The 15,493-nt window shown below is 49.7% G+C and overlaps 1 protein-coding gene across 1 annotated transcript in view; it reads left to right on the top strand.

Moving 5' to 3' along the window:
- Positions 1 to 211: 211 nt before the first annotated feature.
- Positions 212 to 15,493, top strand: part of HUNK (hormonally up-regulated Neu-associated kinase) — a 127,231-nt gene continuing 111,949 nt past the window's right edge. Inside the window, exon 1 of the mRNA XM_033232302.1 lies at positions 212 to 1,307. Coding sequence (XP_033088193.1) covers positions 1,047 to 1,307 — 261 coding nt within the window. The 5' untranslated portion in view covers positions 212 to 1,046. The remainder of the gene's footprint in view (positions 1,308 to 15,493) is intronic.

Raw genomic sequence — 15,493 nt, forward strand, 5'->3', positions numbered from 1 at the left:
CTTTCTTCCAGCCATCCATCTATCCTTCCACCCCAGGTCCAGGGGGCCCTACTGTGTGCCGGACCCAAGGCCGGGCACACAACCCGATCCACAGTCAACGGAGTTCGAGAGCTTTCCCCTTCCCCCGCCCCGGGTGGGTGCGGCCAGTGGGGGATTTTACCGCCGAAAGGTCCAGAAAACCCAAGCCCAGAATCCGGGCGAGAGGCGCAGCCGGAGGCGGCCCGACCTGGGCGGCCCGGGAGCGCGCGCCTCCGAGGCCGCGCAGGATCTCCCAGTCTGGCGCTCAGGTGGCTCCTGCGTCCACTCCACCGCTCCCCTCCCCGGGCCCTCCCCTCTCGAGCGAGGGTCGAGTTTGACTGTGGCGCACGGGGAAGGAGGGGCTACTAGGGATTTGAAAGTGCACGGGCCGCGGAGTGGAGCTCGCATCTGTTCCCGCCGCCCGGGACCGGATTAAATTTCTGCAAATTCAAACTGAATGGGGCTTTCTTCTGCTGCCTTCCAGAGGGCGCCTGCAGCCCGCCCCGCGCTTCTCTTCGGCGGGAGCGGCCGCCCAGCGCACGGCTAGGAGCGATCGCGGGAGCCGGACCCGAGCCCGTGCGGGCCAGGCGGCGGCGGCGAGGCGGAGGCGCCCGGGCTCCGGGACCCAGGCACCCAGGCACCCGGACCCTGGGACCCAGGCGCCGCCGGACCGCGCCCCACCCCGCGCGCCCGAGCAGGACGACTGTCATTAGCCTCCTGGACGGGACCCGGGGCGGAATCCTGGTGTCCTGAAAGGGGCCCGGGCGACCCTCCGAGGAAGAACTTTTGGGGGCCGGGTCCCCGGTCCCGCGTTCCCTGGGCGGCCGCTATTGTCTGCGCGCCAGGCTTGGCGGCGCGGGGGGCGTGATCAGAGCGGCCCCGGGCGCGGGGTGCGGAGACCCGGGCGGGGCTGGGCCCAGGGCGGCAGCGGGAGAAGCCGAAGGAGCCGGGGGAGCCGAGGAGCCTGGGGAGGAGGAGCTGCGAGCGCGGGAGCCCAGCCGGAGCCGCGCGGGCAGCGGGCGAGCGCGATGCCGGCGGCGGCGGGGGACGGGCTCCTGGGGGAGCCGGCGGCGCCTGGGGGCGGCGGCGGCGCGGAGGACGCGGCCAGGCCGGCGGCGGCCTGCGAGGGAAGTTTCCTGCCGGCCTGGGTGAGCGGCGTGCCCCGCGAGCGGCTCCGCGACTTCCAGCACCACAAGCGCGTGGGCAACTACCTCATCGGCAGTAGGAAGCTGGGCGAGGGCTCCTTCGCCAAGGTGCGCGAGGGGCTGCACGTGCTGACCGGGGAGAAGGTGAGTCGCCCGGGCGCCGTGGGGCTGGGGGACGGGGGCGGGAGTCGGAGGCCAGGACCCCGCGGGGAGCACCGCACTGGGAGTCCCAGTGCACAGTCCCGGGCCGAGCGCCTTCCCCCTCCGCCCGGATTTCCTGTTGGGTTAAAAGAGGGGTCGAGCCAAACGCGCACTCAGCCCCTCGCAGCCTTTCCCGAAGGGCGGCCTGGGGTCAGCTGCCCGGGGGCTGGGGGCTGGGGGCTGGGGAGTGGACGGCAGTGCAGGGGGAAGCGTCCCGCGCCGCAGTTCTGCAAGTGGAAGGGCGCCGCCTGGCGGACACCAGCGCGGGGGGCGGGATGGGGCCTGTCTGCCCTCCCGGCCGGCAGGGGCTGCGGATCCGTGACGAGGCGGGAACCAAGGCTAGAGGAGTTGGGCTCTTATGTCGGGGGGTGGCGGGGGGAGTCGTAAAGCTAACAGCCATCCTCTGGGGGAGCTTAGAGTCTGATCCCCGTCCTGGGCTCTGGGAGGAGGTGGGGGAAGGCTGAGATCCTGCATTCCTCCCCACCTGTGGACTCCAGCAGCTAGGACTCCAGCAGCTAGGGAATTTTTCGTGCTCAGGCTAGGGTTTGTGCTTCCGCCCTCCACCTGTCCATCCCTCAACCTGTGCTCCTCTCCATCCACTCAACCTTCCCACCCCTGCCGCCCATACCACCCACCATTCTCATCCCCGCCGTTCTCATCCGCTTCTCTCCGTCTCATCCGCTTCTCTCGGTTCCCCCAGCTTCTCTGTGCCCTCCAGCCTCAGGGTGGGAACTGCAGTGAAGACCCTGCTACTGGCAGGAGCAGAACTACAGATACCTCCCCAGAGATTGGGAGATGCCTTCTTATCTTTCTAGAAGAGGGGAAGGGAAAGGGGACCTCCCCGAGACCGAAAGGGGCGCCTCGCCAGCCTTGCTGGAAGTTAGGTGATTGTGAACCCTTGCCAGGCGAGGGGCAGGTAGATGGAAGGTGTCATTTAGAGCTGTGAGAAGAAACCCAAAAGCTGGAGACTTGCTTTTGAGGCCAGGTCACCCCAGGCTGGAGCTGCCAGAGCTCAGAGCCAATCCAGGCTGGAGCTGCCGCAAGCTCCTGTCATCTCGGGCTCAAGGCTGGCCCCAGGCTGGGGGTGGCTCAGCCCTGGAGGGGGACCCGCTCCTTTATGTGGTCTGTGGGTCAGGGAGGCGTCAGCCATCAGCCGCAAGGAGGGAAGGCGGAGTTCACTTCCCAACCGAGCAGGTGGTGTGGGAGCCAAGTCCTCTGCCTTCCTCTTGGGGACCTCTGCCCAGCCTAGGGCTGCCCTGTGAAACCCCTGGTCACAGGGCCAACCTGCCCTTTTTGCCTGTCACCAGCCTCACCCCACCTTTAGTTCCCCTCCCCCCATTTCCCCACTTTGTCTTGGAGCCTCTTGCCTGTGAGTGCAGGTCTCTGTCACCCCTGTCATTTTCCCTGTATTCCCTACAGCCGTTCTGAGTGAGCACCCCTTTATTATGGGTACGTGGGGTTAAAGTGAGTAGTTTTTAAAAGTGCCTGCATTCCCATGTGTTCAGTATGAACTTCAGTAACTCTTCAAAAAAAAAAAAAAAAGGGAAAACCTCCAAACCTCGTTCTAGTCCGCAGGGAGCGAGGCACACTTTTACTCTTCGATTCCATCCGATTCGTTTCGTAGTGAGCTGTGTAACTTCCACATTGCGAGTCCGTTCAGGGCGCAAGGATGCTGTGAGGTCACACAGTCGGCTAATTAGAGTGAGCTCACTTCTCCCGGCCCTGTGTAAATTCCTGTTGGCACTGGCGATGGAAGTTTATTTTCATTGGAAACATATAGGATTCAGTCTGGTCGTGCATATTTCCTCTCTAAACATAACAGAAAGAGGCGAGTCTTTATGCTGACAACGTAATGGCAAACACTGCAAGTACATTCTTCTCGCCTGCCCTGCTGCAGACTTCTGGCTTCTCTCCACTTTGCTGTGTTGTGCTGTGCCTCTGGCTCTGTAGCAGCGCATTTTTGCACCATAAAACTCTTGGCTTGGGCTGAACTGCCTGGGGGTGGATTCAGAGCTCAGCCAGTGCTTAGGTTCTGGAGCTCTGTGCTGGGCCCATTGGGAAGCCGGACATGCAGGGAATTCCTGCCCAAATAGGATTCACATGAAGAGACTCGCTGCTTCCCGCAGGTGCCCACTCCCCTTTCCCTCCTGTTTTATCTTTCTTAAATGATGAATCTCACTTGATTGTTGCAATGACAGGAGATGTTAATTGGATGTGAAATTGTTCCCCTGGGCCCACTGATGGACTGCGGTTAAGGATGGTGGTTCTTCGGGTGGAGAAGGAGGCAGGGGAGAGATGTCTGTGTTGGAAAAACTTGGTTTCCTGGGATGCTTCTCCCGCGGGGAGAATCAGTGCTTCAGGGATTGCAGGCATTGGGAGAAATCTGGATTTTAGTTCACTCAGTCGCTGGCTTTAAAGAAACAATGGTGTCATTAATAGCATTTATCTCCCAAATCCAGCACAGTTAATGCTTAACTAATAGATTCGGGTTTTAGCAGATTGTAGGGATTAAAATGGTTGTGTGTGTGTGTGTGTGTGTGTGTGTGTGTGTGTATGCTTGACTCTGAGAAGGATTGCTAAATTAAAATGAGTCCCCATCCCCACTCTAGTTTTGGGTATTGCCTAACTAAGGCCAATCCTAACACTTTGGGAAGCCAAGGTGGGTGGATCACTTGGGGTCAGGAGTTCTAGATCAGCCTGGCCAACATGGTGAAACCCTGTCTCTACTAAAAATACAAAAAATAGCCAGGTGTGGTGGTGCACACCTGTAATCCCAGCTACTTGGGAGGCTGCGGCAGGAGAATTGCTTGAATTTGGGAGGTGGAGGTTGCAGTGAGCCTAGATTGTGCCACTGCACTCCAGTGTGGGTGACAGAATGAGACTCCATCTCAAAAAAAAAAAAAGTTTAAGATTTTAAATTTCTATAAACATTAAACTTAAAATAGAAGCAACTTAGAAACCACGTATAATGTTTCTAATACAGACATTATAAATAATGTTTGTAAGGAATCAGTAAAACAATGGTCCTTTGTCATCAGCAATATATTTAGATAATTCCTTAGAAGTTTGATTTAGTGGCCGGACGTGGTGGCTCATGCCTGTTATCCCAGCATTTTGGGAGGCCGAGGCCGGTGGATCACTTGAGGTCAGGAGTTTGAGACCAGCCTGGCCAACATGGAGGAACCCAATCTCTACTAAAAATACAAAAATTAGCTGGGTGTGGTGACACACACTTGTAGTCCCAGCTGCTTGGATGGCTGACACACGAGAATTGCAGGGACCCTGGTGCTGATTCATGATACCATGAACCAGGATAGGCATGGTCTCTGGCACATGACAGGTTATTATGTTTTGTAAAAAATTGATAGAAGTTGAAGAAATATAGTTGGAAAAGCTGAATCGAGAAAAGAGTAGGTGTATCTCAGATATTGTAGGCAGGCAAACTACAAAACAAGAACAGACAGTCCATGCCACCGTTACCTTCTTTTGTGATTGAGTCTCACTGAGATACAAAGTTGAGTATATAAAATGATTGGTTAAGATGTTGAAGTATCTTGTTCTAACCCTTGGTTAAAAAATAATAAGCCTGCTTGTCACTTCCATCGGAACTATTTTTAGGCTAAGAAGAAGGGTTGCCTGCTTACTAACTTGCCAATGATCATGCTTAGAGCACGACAGTGCCAGATACCTGGAGTGAAGGAGTTACTAAAAATACGATTTACTATGTTTTTCAGAGCAGGAAATACGACTAATTTTAGAGGTGGCCTTTTGGCAGATCTGTTTTTAGCAAGTATTTCTGAAACAAACAGGTGCTAAATCCTGTATTTTTGAAGTGCTAGAAATTTAGGGGTAATCGCTCTGAGGAACAAGAAATGCTTAGAGAACTGGAAATTCCTATTAATCCTTGGCAGGGACTTCTTGGCAAGAAGGAGGCATTTGCAAAGCACCTGCTTGGTGTGCCCTGTGTGACAAGGCACTGCCTGTAATTTCGGAGATTGCATTCTGCAGTTGCGGGCGGATTCTTTTGAACTTCCTGCTCTGCCTCATCTTTTTGAAGTACTTGTGAATGATGGAAATTGGCACGTAGGGCCTGGTTCCTAGTGTTCATTGATACAGGTCCTGTGGACTTCAAAGGGTGCTTTGAGTCAGCGCAACAGTGCAGAAACGGTGCCTACGGAGAGGAGTACAACCCTACATTTTCTCTGCAGGTGTTGAGTCACGGCTATAGCTACCCGTGCATACCAATCCGACTCAAGTCTGCAAGACTATAGAATTCTGCATGCTGCCAGCTATTGGAGGTCAGCGCGGCCATCATCGGTCCCAGGGTTTATCTGCCCAGAAGGGGTGGGGAGTGGCAGCCATGTGCCCCCGAAGAGAGGGACAGGTTGTGGTGTTCTCTGTGGGAAGGTGGCTTGGGCACAGGGTATCATTTGCCTTGGCACATATATTCCCTCTGTCGATTATTTATGGTAATGGAGAGACCTGTTGTCTTGGCTAATTGAGACCCGTAGATAATCCCCAGGCCTTATTTTAGCTGACGGGTGAAACTTCTTTCTCTACTCAGCCCAGGTCTAAGTGCTGACCTGAATTGAATTTCACGCTTTCTGATAGGAGGTACCGCTGGGTGGTAAGACGACCAGCAGGAAAGAGCTAGAAACACAGGGCCTGAATAGTCCCCGAGCAGAGGGATGCCTCTGTGAATTTCAGAGAGCTGTTCCCTCTCCTCCATCATCAGCACCAGCCCAGTGCTACAGTGTTGTATGGTTTTCTTCAGGGTCCCTCTCCCGTGCACATTCTGGTTAGATGCCTCCAGCAGCCCTGGGGTGGGTAAGCTTGTGGGTGTTCTTGCCTGCATGGATGACGTAGAAGGGTGCCCTGAGTAGCTCTTCTCGCTGACATGCTCTATGAGTTTGCTAGGATGGTTCTAACAAATTACCGCACACTGTGTGGCTTCAACAACAGAAATTTATTCTCTCACAGTTCTGGAGGCCAGAAATCCAAAACCAAGGTGTCAGCAGGGCCGTGCTCCTTCTGTAGCCACGGGGAGGATCCTTCCTTCCCTCTTTCTAGCTTCTGGTGGTGGCATTTTCTGGCTTATGACTGCGGCACTCCGTCTCTGTGTCTGTCTTCACACAGTCTTCCTCCCTCTGACTGTCTCTTCTGTCTCTTAATCTCTTCCTGTCTCTTTATAAGGACACCAGTCATGGGATGGAGGTGCACCCTCATCCAGAATTGCCTCATTGTAACTCGATGACATCGACAAAGTCCCTATTTCCAAAGAAGATCGTATCCACAGGCACCGAGGGGACTTGAAGGTATCTTTTGGGGGAGCATAGTTCAAGCCCTGGCGCCTTTTTAGACTGTCAGTATTGGCTTGTGGCTGATTTCCTGGCAAGCAGATCTTGGGAAGGAGATGAATGTACTTTTAGGGATTACTCTCAGAACTGACCTCTGCAAGGAAAGGGGCAAAGCAGCACTAGGCAGAGGGAGAAGCTGGGCTCCAATACCGCTCTCAGCCAAAGCCCCCGCCCATGCTGTGGTGAGTGCTGGAGCTGAGCTGGCCCTTCAGAGCTGGCCAACTTGGGATGAGAGGACTGGGATTTATATTTCTGCATGGGCCAGTCCTTGATGGGGGCTGCCCAGGCAAGGCGTATGGCCTTGGACAGGACAGTTGCTGAGGGCAGTTCCTGGGGAGAGCTCACTCCTGGGGGAGTGAATTCTTCAGCACTCATGGGGAATCTGGGGGTACAGCCCAGCATTTGCTGTTTACTGAAACAGACAGGGCCAGAGTCCAGGGTTCTTCATCTGAGTCCATACCCTATGGACCATAGACAACGTGGGCATCTTTTCCATGCCCACTTGGATATGCGTAGTCATCATTTCCATGTGTTGGTATCAAGTCCTCTCATCTTGTTACCTTGAAATATACAAGGTATGGCCAGGCGTGGTGGCTCATGCGTGTAATCCCAGCACGTCGGGAGGCCGAGGGTGGATCACCTGAGGTCAGGAGTTTGAGACCTGGCCAACATGGTGCAACCCTGTCTCTACTAAAAATACAAAAAAATTAGCCAGGCATGGTGGTGTGTGCCTGTAATCCAAGCTACTTGGGAGTCTGAGGCAGGAGAATCACTTGAACCAGGGAGGTGGAGGTTGCAGTGAGCCGAGGTTGTGCCACTGTGCTCCAGCCTGGGCAACAAGAGTGAAAACTCCATCTCAACAACAACAACAACAACAAAGAAATATACAAAGTATTGCTGGTAAGTATAGTCCCCGTAGCAAACTTTAGCAGTTAGTCCTTCTATCTGTGTATGTTTGTACCCATGAACCAGCTTCTCTTCATCCTGCCCTACCTTGCAGCTCAATTGTGGTCTCTCACCCTGAAATGAGGGAGCAGCCGGCATGGCATCTCATTAGCAGAGTCCATGTGCCACATGCTGGGACATTTTCTGGCCTCACATTTCTCTTAGGTTAGAACCATCAGGGCTCTGCTGTGTTTCTTGGTACTTACAAGGTTGACAGCTCCCTTTATATGCTCTATGGGTTTTTTTCCTGAGAACTCTGGGGCAACTGAGAGTTGGGCCAAGTTGTGGCCCAGCATGCCTACTTCAGAGACAGTGGCACTTTCCTGGGAAGAGACGCTCCCTCCCCCATCACTTGTGAGTGGTGGGAAAAGTTGTGGAAGGAGTTGTGGGAATTTGGATTTTTGATGAGTAGAGTAACAGTTTGGGACATTCTCATGGACGAAAATAACTATTCAGGGTAGAGCCACCTGTTAACGTCCTCTTAGCACTCTTATGGTGGCCACGCTGCCCTAGCTATGCAACTTCTAATCACTGGGTTCTTCTTGGTTTTTAATCATCTTTGTGTTTGCAAGATGCGTTTGGTTAAGTTTTGGAACTGGTAATACAGACACATGGTCTGAAATTCAAAGGTTCTGAGAGGGTTTGCAGAGAGAGGTAACTGCTTCTTATCTGGGCTCTTCAGTTCCTGGGTCTTCTTGTGAGAGGTCACCCCTCCTCCTAGTCCTTGTGTTTCCCTCCAGAGATACCCTATATGCATAGAAACCCACATACATGTTTGTAAATGCGTAGGTATGGGCAGATTTTTCTTCTTTTATTGATACAAAATATTTTACATATTTGTGGGGTACATGTGAGTGTTACATGCATAGAATGTGTAATGATCTAGCCAGAGAATCGACGTGTCCATCACCTGAGTATTCATTTCCATGGGTTGGTATCATTTCAAGTCCTCTATTCTAGTTCCCTTGAAATATACAAAGTATTGCTGCTAAGTATAGTCACCCTAACAAACATTAGAATTTAGTTCTTCTATCTATGTATGTTTGTAACCATGAACCAGCTTCTCTTCATCCATCCCTCCCACCCACCAGGGCAGATGTATTTTTAAACTGTACATGCTGTTCATTATCTTGCTTTTTCACTTAGCAATATGTCTTGAGCATCCTTCCCCATGACTACTACAGAATTGCCTCACTCTTTATGTTAATTAATTATTGCATAGTAGTCACTGTGTAGAGGAATCGTGTTGACTTAATCATCCCTTGTTGATGGACATTTAGGTAGTACATATTTTTTTTTTTTTGTTACAAACCATAGTGCGGTAAATATCAATTTCCATTTGTCACTTTATAAATGTGACCCTTCAGTGTATCTGAGGGGTAAATTCCTAGTCTTAGGCCAAAAGGTATGTCTGTTTTAACTGTTGATAAGTATTGCCAAACTGCCTGCCATAGAGGTTGGCAATTTATAATCACATTTATAACCCTTATAATTTATAAGGGTTCCCAACTTATAATCACACCCATCTGGTATGGGAGTGTTTGCTTTTCCACATGTCAGCCAACAGGGCACTCATTTTGATCTTTGCCAATCTAGTGTATTAAACAGGGTATCTTGTTTTATTTATTGTTTCTCTTATTGACATGGGAGTTGAGTATATTTTCATACCTTCTCAACTGTTTGTACTTCATTTCTGTTCATTGTTCATGTTCATTCCCCACTTTTCTTTTGGGTGTTTGGCCTTTTTCTTATTGATTTGTAGGAGCTCTTTATCTATTAGGGAAATTAGTCCTCTTTCAGTGATGTATTTTTGCAGTGTCTACCATCTTCCCTCGCTCCCCATTATTCTTTCTCTTTTTCTTTGTGGTTCTTGCCATTTGCAGAAGTTATTTCTTGGGAGTTCATGAACTAGAGAAGGATAATTGATAAGTTTTAGAGGTCTACGGAGCCCTATCAATTGTGTGCATGTAAACATATTTCTGAAGAGAGGGTCCATGGGTTTCATCATATTCTAAATGGAGTTATTGGCCTCTAATATAGTAAGAGCCACTGCTTTGTTGCCCATCCTTGTTGGCTCTGCTGACTAAATGGAGGTCTGCAGATCACTGGGCTGAGGGTTTGGATCACCTTGGTTTGTTAACACCAGTGCCAGTTGGGCTAAAGTTGCAGATTATACACACTCAGGCTAGGCAGGTAGGTTCTGCAACCATGGCCCTGGACTAAGCACCCTTGATTCTGCCCCCACCCTTACCATGCCTGGATTGCAAGGGAGAGGCATGATACTGTGTGGGATGATCTTTGGAAATCTTTGACTCTTGCTGGTTTAAGTAGAACAACTGTGAATCCATGTCTCTTCATGGGAAAGGTGGTACCATTTATGGTGGATGGTTGCTATGATCAGAATGTTTGTGTCCCCCAAAATTCTTTTGTTGAAATTCAGACCTCCAGTGTGATGGTATTTGGAGATGGGGCCTTTGGGAGGTGATGAGATCTACCCTCATAAATGGGATTAGTGCCCTTATAATAGGTGCCTTACTGAGGTTGTGGTGAGAAAAAGAAAAAAAAAAAAGCCAGGCCTGGTGGCCCACACCTGTAATCCCAGACTTTGGGAGGCCGAGGTGGGTGGATCACTTGAGGTCCAGAGCTTGAGACCAGCCTGACCAACATGGTGAAACCCCATTTCTACTAAAAAGACAAAAATTATCCAGGCGTGGTGGTGGGCACCTGTAATCCCAGCTACTCGGGAGGCTGAGGCGGGAGAATTGCTTGAACCTGGGAGGCAGAGGTTGCAGTGAGCCAAGATCACGACATTGCACTCTAGCCTGGGTGACAAGAGCAAAACTCTGTCAAAAAAAAAAAAAAAAAGTAAATAAAGGGTGCCTAAAGGAGCTTGTTTGCCCTTCTACCATATGAGGACTCAGAGAAAAGGTGCCATTTCTATGAGCCAGAAAACAGGCCCTCATCAGACACTGGATCTGCTGGTATGTTAGGCTTAGACTTCCCAGCCTCCAGAATTGTGAGAAAGGTATGTCTGCTCTTTTTTTTTTTTTTGATGAGTGTCACTCTTTGTTGGCTAGGCTGGAGTACAACGGCACCATCTTGGCTCAATGCAACCTCCACCTTCTGCGTTCAAGTGATTCTTCTGTCTCAGCCTCCCGAGTAACTGGGACTACAGGTGCGTGCCACCATGCCCTGCTAATTTTTTTATTTTTAGTAGAAATGGGGTTTCGCCATGTTGATCAGGCTGGTCTCAAACTCCTGACCTAAGGTGATCCACCCGCCTCGGTCTCCAAAGTGCTGGGATTGCAGGCACGAATCTCCATGCCTGGCCAAATTGTCTGTTCTTTATAAGGCATCCAGTCTATTGTATTATGTTACACCAGCCCAAGCTGACTAAGACAGTGGTTGAGAAGAAAGAGAAAGGGGGAGTATCGAGGGAAATGAAAACCTTTCAGGGAGCAAGAGCCACTACGTAACTTGGACTTAAAATATACTAAGCCAAGTATTAATACAGTAAGGCATGTGCGTGGCAGTGCACCTTGGGACTCTTTGAGGGGCTTTGTCTACTTGAGAAGCCCTCTGAGGAGTAGCCCTGGTGGGGCCGACAGGCGGGCCCTGCTGTTGGAATTCCTGTGGCCTCGGCCTGATGACCATCTCTGAATGCTCTGTCCCCTGTCATTCTCTGCTTTGTCCCTCCTGCCCACTTGGACTGGTTTGCTAGGGCTGCCATAAGAGAGCACCACAGACCTGGGGGCTGGAACAGCAAGGCCTACTGTTTCTCATTCTGGAGGCTGGAAGTCCAAAATCAAGGTGTTGGCAGGGTGGGTCCTTCTGAGGCTGTGCAGGAAGGATCTGTTCCATGTCCCGCTCCTCGGCCTATCCATGGCTGTCTTCTTTCTGTGTCTCTTTACATCGTCTGTCCTCCACGTGTGTCTGTCTCTCTCTGTACAAATGTTCCCTTTCGTTTTCTTTCTTTTTTTTTTTTTGAGATGGAGACTTGCTCTGTTGCCCAGGCTGTTGTGTAGCGGCACAATATTGGCTCACTGCAACCTCTGCCTCCCAGGTTCAAGTGATTTTCCTGCCTCAGCCTCCTGAGTAGCTGGGATTACAGGTGCGTGCCACCACACCCAGCTAATTTTTGTATTTTTAGTAGAGACCATTTCACCATGTTGGTCAGGCTTACTCCTGAACTCCTGACCTCGTGACCCGCCCACCTCAGCCTCCCAAAATGCTGGGATTACAGACTTGAGCCACCACACCTGGCCTATGTTCCCTTTTGATAAGGACACCAGTTCAAATTGGATCAGGGCCCACCTTAATGACCTCACTTTAACTTGATTACTTCTCTAAAGACCTCATATTCAGGGGGCTGGGCGCAGAGGCTCATGCCTATAATCTTAGCTCTTTGGGAAGCCCAGGAAGGCAGATCACCTGAGGTCAGGAGTTTGAGACCAGTCTGGCCAACAAGGTGAAACCCTGTCTCTATGAAAAATACAAAAATTATCTGGGCGTGATGGTGCGCACCTGTAAACCCATCTACTCAGGAAGCTGAGGCATGAGAATCACATGAACCTGGTTGGGAGGCGGAAGTTGCAGTGAGCCGAGATTGTGCCATTGCACTCCAAATTGGGAGACAGAATGAGACTCTCAAAAAAAAAAAAAAAAGACCTTGTATTCAAATAAAGTACTGAGGTACTGGAGTTAGGACTGCAACAGATGAATTTTGGGGGGACATAATTAAACCTTTAACATCACCTGATCCCATGGCATATATTTAGAGTTGATGTGTTTGTCTCCCCACTAGAGTGTAAGCCCCATGAGGAGAGACCACTGCTCTATCCCCAGTGCCAAGAATAGTTTCTGGTACAGAGAATATGCTCAGAAAATCCTTTTTTTTTTTTTTTTTGAGACAGTTCCACTCTTGTTGCCCAGGCTGGATCTTGGCTCACTGCAACCTCTGCCTCCCAGGTTCAAGCAATTCTCCTCTTTCAGTCTCTCAAGTAGCTGAGATCACAGGTGCACACCACCATGCCCAGCTAATTTTTGTAGTTTTAGTAGAGATGGAGTCAGGCTGGTCAGGCTGCTGTCGAACTCCTGACCTCAGGTGATCCACCTGCCTCGGCCTCCCAAAGTGCTGGGATTACAGGCATGAACCACTGCGCCTGGCCAGAAAATATTTTATGAATGGATCCAAGCATGGTTTAATCTTCCTAAGACATGTGACAGTCTTCTAGCGGGTACTGTCCAAGCTGGTAGGCCCTGGTTCTGCACGCGCTGTATGTTTCTCTCATTCCTTGCTGCTGTGGGTATGCCTGTCTGGGTGATGACTATGTTGAACGGGTTGTCTGGCTGGTGCTCTGTAGAAAACTCCTGGCCCCTGAACAGCTGTGTTTTCTGCAGGAATTTAGGTAGGCACCTAGGTATCTGAGTGACAGGTAACCAACCAGAACCAGACAAGATTTTGCAGTGTCGGGGGACTGTTAACGGACCCTCTCTCTTTCCTGAGAAAATGTAGCAACACTGCAACAGATGGGAGAAGTTGCTATTTGCAAACATACATTTTATTTTGGATGTTTCCCATGGAGATATATGTAGTTTTGGAGTCTGTGTCTTTGACTGTGATTTTTTTTTTATAAGTTTATTAGTCTCCTAAGCCACATTCCTGCCAAAACATTTTGCAATCCTGCTTGCTTCTCTTGCCCATTTTCTGAGCCATTTGATTTCATTCTGGGCTCCCTCCCTGCATCACCAATGCCGTTTTCATCCTCTATTTGAGTTCTTGTTGTCTTACGTTCGACCCCAAGGCTTTTTGGTAAGTTGTCAGGCCATCTTTCTGCCTTTCTTCAGACGCTTTTGTACGTGAAGCTCTTCTCTTTGTCACCATCGGCTCTTTGCTGGAGCTCTGTGTGTGGCAGCTTTAAAGTGTGCAGCAGTAGTGGGTGCCCCGTGAGCACAGAGCGTGGTGCTAAGAGACAAAGGAACAGTGGATGTTGCAACCACCTTCAGAGAGCCTTGCCAGCTCGGTTTAGAGATGATAGAATGAAGTTTGGATTCTTAGTGATTCCCCTGTCTATCTGCAGCAGAACACGGATTGCATAACCTTCCAAATCAATAAAAACCTGCAGGAAAGAAATGGGTACAAGGATTTTGCTTTGACCCTGAGGAGGTCATACTGATCACGAAAATAATGAACATGTGTGGATCTCGTACCATCTGCTGGGCCATGTCTTGGATGCTTTGTTACATAAGACAACTTACTCTTCATAGCGGCCTTTTGTGGTGTAGGTACTGTTGTCCTGATTTTGCAGAGATGACCAGGATCTTGGTTTGCCTAGGACTCTCTCAAGTTTAATGTAGGAAGTCTTGGATTTGAGGAAGCCCCTCAGATAATGCCAAAACCACATTCACCCAGGAAAACATTTCATCAGAGTGTTTGGAGTCCAAACTGCAGGTTTCCAAATAATAGTATTAATAAATAGCCAATCAGGTCATGAATCAGTGAAGAAGTTAAGCGCAAAGCCCTGGGCATTACTGGGATGCTTTTGTGAATAACAATACCATCCATGTGTGCTACCAGGGAGTGAGGGGTGCTTTTCTCACATATGTAGTACTGGTCTACCATCTTTATGCATTCACTGTGAGATGAGGAGCTTGAGCTATTAATAATATGTGTGTTAGGCCAGATGCAGTGGCTCACGCCTGTAATCCCAGCACTTTGGGAGGCCGAGGCAGGTGGATCACTTGAGATCGGGAGTTTGAGACCAGCCTGTCCAACATGGTGAGACCCTGTCTCTACTAAAAATACAAAATTAACTGGGTGTGGTGGCGCATGCCTGTAATCCCAGCCACTCAGGAGGCTGAGGCAGGAGAATCGCTTGAACCCAGGAGGCGGAGGTTACGGTGAGCCGAGATTGCAGGCCATTGCACTCCAGCCTGGGCAACAGGAGTGAAACTCACCTCAAAAAACAAACAGACAAACACACAAAAAATGGGTGTTGTATGTGCACACACAAATGTATGTGTGTGTATATATAAATACATGTATATACACAGATGTATTTGTGTATTATATATAACATTAAATATAAATTATATAATACTATGCTAAATATAAACACACACATATACCTTTTTGTTAGCAGACTTCCTCAATGAAGGAAGCAGTGGGGAGTGGTAGCTCTCTGGGTAGCTCTGGTTAGCTTCAGTCTATCTCTAGCACTTCAATTTTGCGCTGGGGGTTGAAAAATCTGCCAGAGGGGAGAGAGGTTTTGAATCACATCGTGAAGCTGGAAGTGCATTCCTATGTCGCGCAGTGAACAGTCCCTTCCAATCTCCTCATTAAACCATCCTCCTACGAGAATGAACACAGATTACCTATTAAAAACAAAACAAAATACCCAGCGCTTTTGCCTTATTTTGCCGACGATTTGGAGCCAGACCAGCTTTCCCAAGCCATTGCTTAGTCCTCACTTGGGCTGAGAAAGGACATCAGAGGCAAACGGAATGAGGAAGTGCCCCAGGTGAAAAGCAAGCTTAAGGAAAGTTAGCTGTGGAGTCTGAGATCAGAATATTTTAACATTTTATCTGAGCCCTACCTTAGTGAAACCAAATGGATAAAGATAAGTGTTATCACTTATATAATCTGGTTTTTAGTTGGAATTACTGCTGCTCTGATGTAGCTTTCTCCGTGCATTCTTGATTCCAGGTTAAAAATTTAATTAGAAAAACTAGTCGATGACTCAGTTCTCAGTTGAACATTTACATTTAATAATACTAATAACGAAAACTTGTTTTGAAAACACGTCTCCAGGTTTGTATAGTGTCATT

Source organism: Trachypithecus francoisi, unplaced genomic scaffold (genome assembly GCF_009764315.1).
Source record: "Trachypithecus francoisi isolate TF-2019V2 unplaced genomic scaffold, Tfra_2.0 Lachesis_group14, whole genome shotgun sequence".
Classification (NCBI taxonomy): Eukaryota; Metazoa; Chordata; class Mammalia; order Primates; family Cercopithecidae; genus Trachypithecus; species Trachypithecus francoisi.